The 13,617-nt window shown below is 43.1% G+C and overlaps 1 protein-coding gene and 1 long non-coding RNA gene across 3 annotated transcripts; one reads left to right on the forward strand and one right to left on the reverse strand.

Annotated features, from left to right (window-relative positions):
- Positions 1 to 5,630: 5,630 nt before the first annotated feature.
- Positions 5,631 to 9,100, forward strand: ankrd34c (ankyrin repeat domain 34C). Its single transcript, XM_035641870.2, has 2 exons — positions 5,631 to 6,041; positions 6,931 to 9,100. Exon 2 carries the CDS (start codon positions 6,981 to 6,983, stop codon positions 8,568 to 8,570), a length of 1,590 nt encoding a protein of 529 aa, XP_035497763.2. The 5' UTR covers positions 5,631 to 6,041; positions 6,931 to 6,980; the 3' UTR covers positions 8,571 to 9,100.
- A 44-nt stretch (positions 9,101 to 9,144) lies between these two features.
- On the reverse strand, positions 9,145 to 12,044 carry LOC124850113. 2 transcript variants are annotated; one of them, XR_007030971.1, is made up of 3 exons: positions 12,013 to 12,044; positions 11,182 to 11,253; positions 9,145 to 10,850 (listed from the first exon to the last, which is right to left on the reverse strand). It is a non-coding gene; the product is annotated as an uncharacterized LOC124850113 (long non-coding RNA). The 2 variants fall into 2 exon arrangements; XR_007030972.1 differs by having other exon boundaries at positions 11,995 to 12,017.
- Positions 12,045 to 13,617: the final 1,573 nt, after the last annotated feature.

Consider the following 13,617-nt stretch of genomic DNA (forward strand, 5'->3'; position numbering starts at 1 on the left):
CTAAAAACCCCTCTTCTGTAATTACTTACAATTACTGACTTTACAGGGCACTCGTGCGCTTAAAGTGAAGTAGACGGAAGTTAGACAGACACAGAGTAAATGGTGCTTTTCTGTTGAGACTGAATCCCAGGATGCTGTGTCTACCTATGAGAGGTGATCTCTCTCTCTGGGATGTGGAGTGCTGTGAGGCAAAGATAACTGGTTCTTGTCTCGATCTGCTCAGTCAGGTATGAGAACTCAGGGGAACACAAGCAGGGATCTCAGTGCCGTGGACCTCATTGAGCACACTGGTAAATCGGAATGTAGATGAATCTTCCTTCTTCTTAACCGAGCACCGTGTATTTTAATTATGTCTATCATCTTCCCATGCAACACGTATTGTTTCTACCAGGCAAGCAGCCAGATGACTGTGAATGTAATCCTTGTTTTGAGTTGAAATCAGACAGGTAAAGGGATTACAAAACTGTGAGTTCAAATTCAAGCAGAGAGAGCCCTCGCTGGCTCGGCCTCCTGTTGGAAATCTAATATGAGTCCTGCCTGGGTTGTGTGTGCAAACAGCAGGGCACAAACACAGGCAGCTCGGCCAACTGTGTCAGCTAAACCTCTCAGATTTAGTGTGTAAGCAAGTACGTGAGGATACGCAGGTGACACTATATGCTTTCACCACCAGGTTGCAGATTTATTGCAAATTTAAAAGTTCTGGTTGCTGGTGTATTCAATAATTTGACATAAGGAACATCTCAAAAGATGAGGTTACTTTCAGGGTTCATTCAGATCACAGCCTGTTTATTGACATGACTATGACTGACTGAATGGCAATGTAATGCTCTCAATCGGGACATTTATAGAATTACTGTGTATTAGGGGTTAGTCACTCCACCACTTTCAGTCAATGAAATTCCCCAGAGGATGAACCTAATGACTTTGGTCATCAGATTTTTCCTTTATCGTGCCACCACACGGTTGATATGTGAGGTTGTGAGTAAATGACAAACTGACAAATGCGGGAGGGATTGCGATAACATTTGATCTTTAACTGTAATAACTTAATATCTTAAATTCCCACCTCAAGCATCTTTCTTTTAATATACATTACTTTACGACCAACTACTAAAATTGTCCATTTTGTGTTTGGGAAAAATATTAGCTAAAGGTAACATGGGAGACAAAGATGGTGAATATTGCAAACATAGCTGCTAAACATCGCCATATTAACTCTGTCTCTCTTATACATACTATTGTTGAGCACGTTTAGTCCAATGCCTCACAGAGCTGTGAATGTGGCTGTGGATGACTCGGTCTTGTCAGCCACCTGCATGTTCAGTCTCAAACTGTAAGCAAGGGGGAACCAGAAAGTGTGTGTAAGAGCAGCTCATCTCTGAGGAGTGGGAAAGCGTTCAGTGTGACAGCTTTCATTGTCTTACAGCGCCTTTCTTACAGCACCCAGCAATAATTACTGACTTGTGTTTGTCCTCTGGTACCTACCAGCTCTTCCCTCCTCCTAACACAGTTGATCAGGCCCAGCTGCAAGAGGCTTATGCTGTCGTCCACTTGCCACCTTTTCCTATCGCGTACCTAGAGAACAATCATCTCTCTGAACAAACGCTCAATTCACCAGCCTCATATTGTCAGTGCAGGATTATGGCTAAATAAACACTCACTTAAATTTATTAGGGGAGTTAAATAAATAGATACGGTTGATTCAGTGGTTCAGTGATTACCTATTGATGAATGCATGCAGTGGAGCATGATTCAGGCTTAAATTAATAGGCGACAGGTATCTTGCCTTGCAGCCATGTTTAGGAAGCTTCAGATCTATTGTTAGTTCTCTCACCGAGAGAGGACTCATTTTGAAGAGGCCAGACTGATCCTGTTTGGTCCTGTCATGTCTGATTCTGCAGATGAGCACTGACATCCTGAAGGACATATGGGAATGATTTGACGTCACCAACAACAACAGACAGAAAAAACTCTTTCCCCATCTTGTGCTGCAGAGGAGGTGTATTTTGGTCAGAGTGCGTCGTGGTGTCAAAGACGTCACAGTCTCAGGGGTGTGAACCACAAGCGGAGTGAAGTTCTCTAACTCACTGTCAGAACTTCCACTCATCCACACTGATGAACCCACATACTCTGACAGACCCAAACCTCGGACAGACACAGCTCAGAGACAGTCTGTGTTGAATTCACAGCACAACACACTGAGAGCCACATCGTAATCTTATTCTACCAATAAATCACAATGAAACCCTTTGTTAAAAGGTTCATTTAAAAGAAATATTTAAACCAAAAGGTTGTCAAGGCCCAATAATCTTGATTCAGAGATCGATATCCCCGACCTTATGTTGATGGCTGTGTATTACCTCTTTAGAATTTAATCAGACAATTTATGTGATAGCAGGGACAGTTTCCGCTCTCCGCTCGATGGGGGGCAGACATATTGATAAGCTTTAGATATCCTACCAAAACATCAATTTGACCTCTAATTGTGTCCGTAGTTCGGGAGGCGGCTGAAACATAATCTAAAAACCCACATGCAACTACGACAGGTAACCTGTATAAACCCCTGGCGATTTCGAGGGCAGGGGGAAAGATGGTCGTGAAACGCGAGAAGAGAGTGGGAGCGCATGAGCGTTCGGTTCGGATAGTGATGGTGAAATTCTTAATGATGTTAACAACGCTGTCATCTGTGGATATATCCTGACCACTTGATTAGTGACAAGCCATTAAGGTGCCTCCCAATATCCAATTAAAGGCTCCACAACAACTCTTAATAAGTGGGGTGTAGAGCTGATCAGCAACCAGTTCTGCAGCTTCAAGCCCTCTGCTTCATTAGGAGGATGTTGAGCTAAAACAGACAATTCAACACGGAGGACATCAAAGTGCCCACTCTGCAAAATGAGTAACAAACTCCTTATTAGATATGCACCAATCTCCTAGGATACGGCCAACATACACAATGATCATCCAGCAAAATTGTAGCCTGTATAATGCTGTTGAATAATGCTCCATTCAATTACTGCTTTCCAGAAGGGCAGGTGTTGGGTCTGCGCTGCGAGATGTGAAAGAACAGAAAGAGTGTCGAAGGGGAAGGAGGCAGACGAGCCTTCATCACCAGTGGAACCATTTTAAGATTTCGAGTATGGGAAAGTAGCACTGCTCAATATGAAAAGATCAAAGAGTCTGCCAATGTGGTTTGACTTCACGTGACGTAATCATGAGCGGGGAAAGAAGAATCACTTGCAGCATATGTGAAGGCTGGCAGGTTTTTAAGCTGCACTGGACGCATTTTCCTAAATCTGCCGAGGTAGGAGGGCTGCATGGAGCAGCCCTGTGGAAAGCTGCAGCAGGGTTCGTGCCAGTTCATTGCTGTCGCAGCCCACACATTCGCTTGATACAATCGCAGAGACACCAAATGCCATGAGAATGTCAAACTCTGTCTTTAAAGAGACAACCAGCACAGAGGAGAAAACACAAAAAGGACCACAGCAACAGAGGATATACGCTCTGGAGAAATCAACTTCTGTGTCGAAAAAGCAAATGGAGTTGACGAGATGGAGAAGATGGGCAGAATAAGAAAAAGATCTCCGTTATAATTTAATTGTATATTAAAAAGGGTTAAAACATGATGGAGTGAGCAGCACCAGATTTCTGTCATATGAAAGAGATTGATCAGACTGTATGGCTGAGAAGAAAAAGGAGTATGACATATCAGCACAACATTTTTTCAAATTGGCAGACATAACTGTTGAGTTTCCCACCATCCTCTGATAAGTGAGTGAACTCAGACATTTATTTATTATCATAAGATTTTAAACACATACATTTAGGAGACAGACTAATTTGATAACTGCCGATAACTTTGTACTTTCTGTCGGAATCTATAAATAATCTCAGAGATACTCTGTTGAGTGAAAATCTCACAATGCAAAATGGAAGAAATGGTTATATTTGGATGTGCGGGGAGGGAGAGAAGCAGCTGCGATGTAAGATTTCTGAAAATGGAAACTGCTCCCCAGGGTGACGGAGCTTATTCTCTTCATTTTAATTATTTATTTTCCCTTCAATATAACGGTAACAGCATCGTCGGGGCAAAGATCACGCTGTGTGAGGACAGCTGATGTCGCACTGGCTCCCTGGGCTAATGAACGTATCTAAACCAGTGAGTTTTGTCTTTAGACCGTTCCCTGGTCCATCACGTCCCCGTGGACAGCAGGTCTGTCCATGATAGAGTTAATTTCAAGTGCACTAAAATTCTAATTGTCCATTACGTACCATTTTTAAATGGCAGTTGTGCTTTGGGATTTTCTTATAGCCAAAAGCCAATAGTTTTATTTCGGTAGAAAAAAGGATTTGCGGGCATCTCTCACGGATTTCTTTATTTTTTTGATATCTAAAATAATATGTACTCTTCTAGAAAAACATCTTTTTTTAAGTGGTCATTCATTTACTTTGAACAAATACAGATAGTTGACCAAATCAAGACGATTTCCATCATATTGCGTCTGATACGGGGGGGGGACACATTCTCATGCCTCGGTGACTATATGGTATGTCCGCTATTTTATAAAGCCATCTTTTCCATGTGCCTCGTAAACAACATGTCTCCGGGGACCGAGGAGGCAATCACAGGTGAGAAATCACTGCCAGCATTGACGACTGCAGTCCTGAGACATCAAGTGTTTGGATGGGTGATAAAGTGATTAGTCCCAGTCTCAGAGGAAAAGAGCAGGGGTCAGAGGACTAATGATTGAACAGGCTGGTAGTGGTGGTGGAGGCTCACTTGCATAAGTAGGGGAAGAAGAAAAAACCCCACCACCATCGAAAAAAAAGTATTTCAGTAAAATGCCATAAAAGCCTCCTGGTCCTCGCTGGAATGTTATGTGTCTGTTTTACCTGTTCCTTGCAGGGCTGAGGACATCACTGTTCTCATTAGAAACTGCTTCAGTGCTGTCTCATAGCAACCTAAAAATAGAAATGTCCCTATTAGGCTGTATAGCTGTGATGGCTGCTACCAGTTTTGGCCTCCTTAATTGTGCAGTAAATACATATAGGTGTGAAATGTCTTTTGCTCTGTCTCTTAATTCACTCAGCGGTGACACGGGCCAATCAGGGACCCAGCTGGTTCGAGATTTGCATAAATTGGCTAAGATTTCGATTGGATAGTTGTGTTATGGAAATAATCACTGCTTGGAAAATTTAGTTTTTAATGGGGGGGGGGGGGGGGGGGGGGGGGAATACCCATGAAGGCAGCATACAGGCGTTTCCTGCAAGAAGCGATGGTCCAGGACAAATTCCCCTTTCACATTCTTCTAGAGGAATTGTCTCAGCTGTGCCCTGTAGTGCAGTGCAGATATAGGAAACCTGCCTTTATTCTAACAACACCCTCTGATGTTCCACACTGGTGAGAGATGAACCCTTATTTATAGCCCAGACATTCTATCTGAGGCATGAATTCACAAGTTGACCAAAAAAAGCAGAACCAGCAACCAACTCCTCTCTCACTCCCATCAGCCACGCCGACTCGTCCCCGTTTGAAATAATTGAAAGACGCACACGCAGAACATTTACATGTCTTCAAGTGGGGACGGTCGTTCTGCAGATGTGAAGATCGCGGGGCAGAGGTTCTCATCAGACGCGGTTTATTTCCGTCGCCTCTGACGTCAAGAGAATACACGTTTCATTCAACAGGCAAGAAAGTAAGTTATTTATAACCCGCAGCATCTCCAGGCTGTGATCCTTGAGTGCGCAGTGAGAGGAATACTCCCCATTGGACTGATGTAGTGTGCCTCCATAACAAAAGCCACGCAGCTCACGCGTCACGGTGGCACAGAGAGAGAGAGACCCTGTAGCCCAAACCAGGACGCGTCGATGGGGACAGTCGCGGCTTTAACATAAAGGGATATTGCGTAAAAAACTGCAAAAACAAACTTTCTGTTTTGAATAATACACCCCCCCCCCCCTTCCTCCTCCTCGATTTCTCCCCTTTTACACATGGCAAAGCAACGGCTACTTTGAGCATGGAACAACTCTCCTCCGACCAGGTAAGAGAATTACGCGGACACCAAGTTGCTGATGCAAAATTATATATCTAAATAAATATCGAAATGAATTCTACTTTATGTAATTTTCTTGCGTAACTGCCGGATTTCACCTCAGAGGCGGCTGGTATGACTTCATGAATCCATCACGTTATAGGCGACATGCAACGTGAGATGCATTGACTATATTTTGCTTGTGTACTTTATGAATTAAAATGGCAAATGCAGAAGTCGATGGAGAGATCGGGGACCGACCCCATCAATTTGTAATGGAGCGCGTCTCAGCCGCGAAGTTATCCGAAATGAGAACCACGGACAGCGACTCACGATGTGCTGTTATTTAATGTCGCATGTCTAAACACATGTTGTTGTTTTGTTTTTTTATTTGTCAGTATTTTAAATCTAGATCTAAAAATCATGTTGGCACATTTTTGTTCAAATAAAGAGGTGCGTTTTTAGGCATTTACTGGTTGGTGGATGCTTCTGTTCACCACTCGTCCCTTTTCTGTAAATATGGTGGGAAGGGACACAAGTAAGCTGCTTGAATCTTATTTCGGTATCAGAACATCGCTGTCTGATCATCCATCAGTAGTGCATGTGAATCTAACAGGTGCCCTCCACGCTATGCTGTCTCCTGGATGCACATTTTGGCCAAGTGCATGATCAGTTTTCCCTTTGCAAAACCCCCCTTTGTACCTCAATGTGAACTTGTATACAAAGAATATATATGATAAATCGCCAACAGTAAGTTATATTTATATTCTTTATGTTGTAACAGACTGCCACCTGCTGGTGGTGATGATTCAGAAAATTAGGTGAAACAAACAATATGACTTTGAAATTACAAAGATTTTGTTGTGTAAACTAAACTACTTCAATCATTTCTTCGAAGGGCCGTGAGCTGTAAGTTCAAACCTGAGAAGATCTGTGATTGGCTGGGAGATGGCAGACATACTGGAGCTGCGGACGGATGGAAACTCACTCCTGAAGGCAGTGTGGCTCAGACGCTTGAGACTCACCCGGCTCCTGTTGGAAGGAGGCGCCTACATCAACGAGAGCAATGAACGTGGAGAGACGCCACTCATTGTGGCCTGCATGTCCACGCACACTGACCAGCAAAGTGTAAGCAAGTCAAAGCTGGTGAAATATTTGCTGGACAACCAGGCAGACCCCAACATACAAGACAAAACAGGTCGGACAGCTCTAATGCACGCCTGCATCCACAAGGCTGGACATGAGGTGGTGGATCACCTGCTGAGCAACGGAGCTGATCCGAGTCTGGAGGACAGGAGTGGGGCCTCAGCGCTGGTCTACGCCATCAACGCAGACGATAAGGAGACATTAAAACTGCTCCTGGATGCATGCAAAGCGAAAGGCAAGGAGGTCATCATCATCACCACGGACAAGTCACCTTCCGGTACTAAAACGACCAAACAGTACCTAAATGTCCCCCCATCACCAGAGCTGGATGAGAGGTCCTCCCCAGCGTACTGTACCTCTCCCTCCGATATCGATGTTACTGCATCTCCCAAACCTGAGCAAGAGCAACAAAACACAGTCTTCAGCTTTCAGACAAAGCTGAAAACGTCTAGTTCAGCGGTGAAGCTTGCCAGCGGGCCCACGTCTCCAACACGGCGGCCTGCAAACCCCAAACGTGCACGTTTGCCTCAGCTGAAGAGGCTGCAATCAGAGCCTTGGGGGCTGATTGCTCCCTCAGTCCTGGCTGCAGCCGCTGCCCACGAGGAGAGCATGAAAGCCAGCTCTGATGAGGATGTCGTTGCAGGGGTAAACGGACTCTCTCTGGGCAAGAGATCGGTATTATCCCGACAGAACAGTGTGGATGGGAAGGACAGCTTATTCCCACTGGTAGGTGAGCAGCCCTGCAAGATGACAACGTCACTGTCAGGTCCGTCACTGTCGAAATCGTCATATGAGAGGTCGCTAGCCCAGCACCAGCCACTGGCACGGCGCAGCACTGTACCCACAGAGCAGGAGAGCAGCAGCTGCAGCAGTGGAGTAGCCAGTCTGAGAGACACAATGCACAGAAGACGTCTGGGGAACGATCATTATGACTCAGACTCGCAGCTCTATTCAGATTCTGTGATGTTAGACTCTCCTAAGGTCCCAGGGGAGCGAAGAAAACTAAACACTTCTCCACTGGCGATGCTGACCAGCTCCAGAGAATCTCTAGACAGCAATGCCAGCACATCCTCTCCCAGCAGCGCACGCAGGCGTCCGCCCGGCCTCCTGGAGAGGAGAGGCTCGGGCACACTGCTGCTGGACCACATCTCCCACACCAGGCCGGGCCACCTGCCCCCTCTCAATGTCAACCCCAACCCTCCCATTCCTGACATCGGGGCTAGTTGCAAGCCCTCCTCACCGCTGGCCATAGGTATTAGATCTATGGCTCCTGTAGCACCAAACACACCAAAGAGAGGTGGGCTCAAGTCCAAGAAGAAACTGATAAGAAGGCACTCTATGCAAGTGGAGCAGATGAAACAGCTTTCAGATTTTGAAGAGCTGGCTCATTAGTTAGTGAGGGTGATTATGCAGCACGTTTTCTGGGAGTAGAAATGTCAACGCTATAAATTGTCAGAAGGTGCGTCCACAGGTTCAGTTTATACACAGCCGTCGAGATGTTGAGTTATATATAATTTAGATTTATTTCTCTGTCTCACACGCACACACACACACACACACACACACACACACACACACACACACACACACACACACACACACACACACACACACACACACACACACACACACACACACACACACACACACACACACACACACACACACACACACACACACACACACACACATTGAAACCAAGCAATATAGATCCCCTGTGTTACTCCAATCCCTAAGGATTATTATCTTTTCACTTCACAACATCTGCTGTATATGTTCAGTTTTGAATGTAAATGCCGAAACATGGTACTTTTCCTCTGAACTAGATCTCTTGATGATGTAAAATGTGTATGTGACACACAGGGTCCATTTGTAGCCAGCCGGCCACTTGAGTGCACTTTGTCCATATGTAATTAGCACAATTAATGGACTTTAATGGGGGGGGGGGGGGGGTGATGCACTTGTCTGAGATGTAGCTTTAAGTTAAGATGGAATTTGACTGTTTGTAGCAAATTTGTACAAAGTGCCTTCAAGACAAAGAAACCTAAAAAAAAAAGAGTGGGCAGATACATTTAATGTATTAAGGTAGTTTTTAATTATTGATGATGTAACCAAAATGTGTTTGTTATGTCATCGCTGTTGGTTTCACACGGAACAAAACCAAGACACAGAATACATGTGATGTGAGTGAATGAACTACATGCCTTAAGATACAGGTAAACCAATGGGCTATGTATAACAGCACTTTATTGCCCAGAAGGAAAAAAAAGTTGCTATTAATAGTGTTAAAAGAAACAACTTTCAAAGCACATGAAATTCTTGATCAATTCAAGAAACACTGAATGACATTTGAGCCCTCAGTCAACCGAGACATTGGTGAAACATGTCAATTAAAATGTAATTTCACGCTTATGGCAATCAAAACTAAAGATCACACAGCTTCCATGTAATTTACCTGTGAAGCCTGGGTTCCGTTAAGGACTAAAACCATAATTTAATTGATAGTATTTTTGCTAGTAGGTTGCTGTATATTCTGAATAAATGTCTTTAACTTGTGCATTTCTGTTGATTGTTTGTTTGTTCATTCATTTGGCACATTAAGCAGGAGCTCAGCTGCTAGTAGCCACACGGATGCTCATTAGAAAGAGCACCAGTATTTCCTCAGGCCCGTTGGAAGTGCGTTTGTACTGTGATGATGACGATAATCATCGCCATCAATGTCAGTGTGATTATGTCAGACCCACCGTAGAGGCACTCAGATCCTGCAGCTTGTTGGCAGCATCGTCATGCGGACCCTGAGGGGATCCTGTTTCATTGGCGCAGTCAGCGTAATCAGTGCAGAATTTAGTGTTAAACACACAACTCGACCTGTTCCTACTGCGCTGATTTAATCGCAAGAACATGTTATCATGATGAAAGACGTCGGGAGTCACTGGGTGACTTCTAATACACCAAAACTGCAATTTCAAATTGAGAGTTAATCATTCTCTGATTAGCAATACATTGACCTATTTTCTTTCTTAAAAGAGAAAAAATATACCACAGCCACAGATTTTTCCACAAATCAGTATTTTGCTTCTATTCCCTTCATTATGACTAACCTTCAGTTTCTTATATATATTGATGGCACGGATTAACATTTGTGAAGAAAAGGGTGTAGAGAGCCTGACTTCATCTTTTATTCCTGCACAGCAAAATTAACAGCAACACTTAAATGTCAGTAATTCACAAACAAATTGCTGAACTGCTGGAAAGCAGAATGAGAGCTTGAGATGGGCTCAATCATTACCTGATCTTGAGGTCCTGTCTAATGCTAATCAATGTTTTTTCAAGTAAACATTGATCGAATGATTTCTGTTTTGTATGTATAAGGTGAAAGAGGTCTTGAATCATTCTTTTGCTCTGCTAGTCTGCAGCTCTGCTCTCTTCAACTTAGTTTGCACCTGTCGCTCTGATAAACCAATTGTTCACTTCCTTTCCAGCACTCAACTGTGGACTGAGACAATTCAACAAATGGCTGGTGAACGCTGGTGAACATAGAGGAACATTTAGCAGCCAGAATCAGTTGACAGCAAGAGAGAACTGACAGGAGAGTGAATATTGGCCTTACGTTCATCAGGTGGTCAGAAACTCGACTCCAACTGAGGGATAATACAGCTCCATGTCTGCTGGCTGTGTAAAACAAGGCATGCATTTCTGAGAATGTTCACCACAACAACTAAAGGTGAAGCCAATATTGTTTTTCAGTTTGTTCCACTGCCACCAAGTGGCCAAAAAAGGTACACGCTCATTATAGCAAATATTGGGTTTCTCTCTACAACATCTCTGTTAGGTGCCCTGAGATAATGTATGTTGCGATTTGGTGCGGAACAAATCAAACTGAAATGGACTGAATGAAAAAAAAAATTTCCCATGCAGTCACATGTGGACACTGTATCCCAATATACTGTATAGTCGTGGTTTGGGTTGACATTGATTGTCTAACCTCTGTTTGACAACTGACCTGTATAGTACAGTCCACTTTCGTTCTGCAGATTTTCTTCCACAGGGCAGTAGCAGGTGGTCAGAGCCCCTTCTGTTGGAGAATTGATGAGGAACATGAGGGGTGTATATATATATAGTTATATAGTCAAACAAACACAAACACAAACACACACACACACACACACACACACACACACACACACACACACACACACACACACACACACACACACACACACACACACACACACCCCTGCCCTTTGTGGCCCAGATGTGCCGGCTGAGCTCATTTTGGATTACTCCAGGCTAAAGGGTGTATTCATTTTGTACACAAGAGTGTGAATTGTAAAAGGTGACACAATTGCTCAGTTTAAACTCTGCATAACGTCCGGTGTGAGATACAAAAAGGTTTCGGTTCCTTGTTGTCTTTGAAACAGCTCCTTTGTGAAGAGGATATTTTTTTGTATAGCTTTTCCAAGTCATCAAGACTTGAAGATCCCTGTCTTAATAGAACAGAAAATACAATCCTTTTATCCTTGATAAGACTGGACATCTATCTATCTATCTATATTACAGTAGTCTACATAAAGTTTTCAAATTTGCACCACGTGACTTTACAGACGCCGATAAAAGGAAGCATGCTGTAAATGCCTTTTCAGCCCGTGAAGCAAATGATCGGCCATCATTGAACAGGTGAGCACACGGTCTATACCGACATGTCCCTGTCAAAGTCCGATTGCAGATTCTCGAGTGCACCTCTGTACAAACGCAACGTTTCACTCGACAAACAAAACGAACAAGTAGAAATTCCCTCAGTAACTTGCGGTTTTACATTTTCGGTACAACTCACGTTCGTCCACCCGGAAGTACCGCCCACAGTCGGTCTACAGAGGAATCCCATTGGTTCAACTTTGTATTCAACTTCCACGTGATACTTGATACAAGCCAAATATTAAACCTGTGAACCTGCATTAAACAGTCTGCTTTCTTTTTCTATCAACAATAATGATAATAATAATAATATAATACAATTGCTGCAAAAAGTAAATGTCATACACGGAATACAGTACAAAATAAAATGTATTAAAATAAAAATATTTAAATACGTATAAAAAAGCTAAATAAAACAATAAATTGTAAAAAACTAAATTGCAAAAGGATACCACCTGTGAGTATCACTTGCAGAACCAGTGCAACCATCATCAACTCATGAGTTATAATTTGAGCAAAAGAGATCAAAGTTAAAAGAGAAAGGGGGAAATGGAGAAGGTGATGACTGATTTAACAAAAAACAAACAGAAATACAAGAATCCTAAAATGTACCCTAAAATACACTGAGAGCCAGTGACTCTAATGCTGTTTTAACCATTCTTGACTGGGCAGGATGATGATGGCTGGTTTACAGTATTTTATTTTATGTGTTCATGTGCAGAAATTCAAGTATATGCATTATATGTTCATATGATGTTTCTCACGTTATCGTGAAGCACATATCTTATGGATAAACTTGTGTGTTCTTTGTTTCCCCTTGGTGCTAGGCAATTTTATCTGGAGACAATTAAGTTCAAATTGAAGATGAGTTGTTACTATATAACATTACCACTGTGGATAATCATAAAAAGTAATTCCCACTTATCCTCCAGCAGAGGTCCCTAGAGGCTCAACATCACAGTCTCAGTGTTTTCTAAAAGTCTCCAGCAGATGGAGTAAACGCATCACATTGGGCCCCAGATTGTGTTTCATTTTTTCTCTCACATCCACAGTTACCAATCAGGCCTAAGAACCCAAAGAAAAGACTTTATATAGCATCAAATTATATCCCAAACTCCTACCAGCAAATTATGATGTGTCTCTGCTGTTGTACAAGCAGACAAAAGATGAAAACCATCATCAGCAGCAAGATGGTGGTAATAATAGCATCACACCCACAGATGTTAATTAAAGCCTGATCGGAGCTCAGGCTAAGCAACTGACTCTTGAAATAAAACATTTTGTTCTTGAGAACAAAGTTTTTAACATGTCAAATGAATAAGACACCACCCCTTCTCTGGACTTTAAGCTATTAAAGTTCAGAGAGAGAGAGAGTCAGACTAAATATAGAGCTTTTGGTTTTCAGGGTGATATCTGAGCGTGAGAACAGCTGAGTGTCTGTGAAGGTGGGCAGCACAAGTAGACAATGTTTACATACCTCGAGTCCAAAGGTTGCTGTAGGAAGTCAGAGGATTATGTCATCGCCGTTGTCCCTTGTCTGAGCACTTCGCATGTGCAGGACGAAACTGTGTCACCTTCTATGACATTCCCTGTAATGTTGTGGACACAAGATGAACAATGTAATTTTTCATACAGCTTAAAATATTACATGTTCACTAATAGCTGTATTTTCGTGAGGTCTTTTTTCAAATTTCTAACATCTTTTAGTGCAGGCCCCTTATTCTCAAGCGCAACAGTACCTCAG

Source organism: Scophthalmus maximus, chromosome 7 (assembly GCF_022379125.1).
Source record: "Scophthalmus maximus strain ysfricsl-2021 chromosome 7, ASM2237912v1, whole genome shotgun sequence".
In the NCBI taxonomy this organism is placed as follows: Eukaryota; Metazoa; Chordata; class Actinopteri; order Pleuronectiformes; family Scophthalmidae; genus Scophthalmus; species Scophthalmus maximus.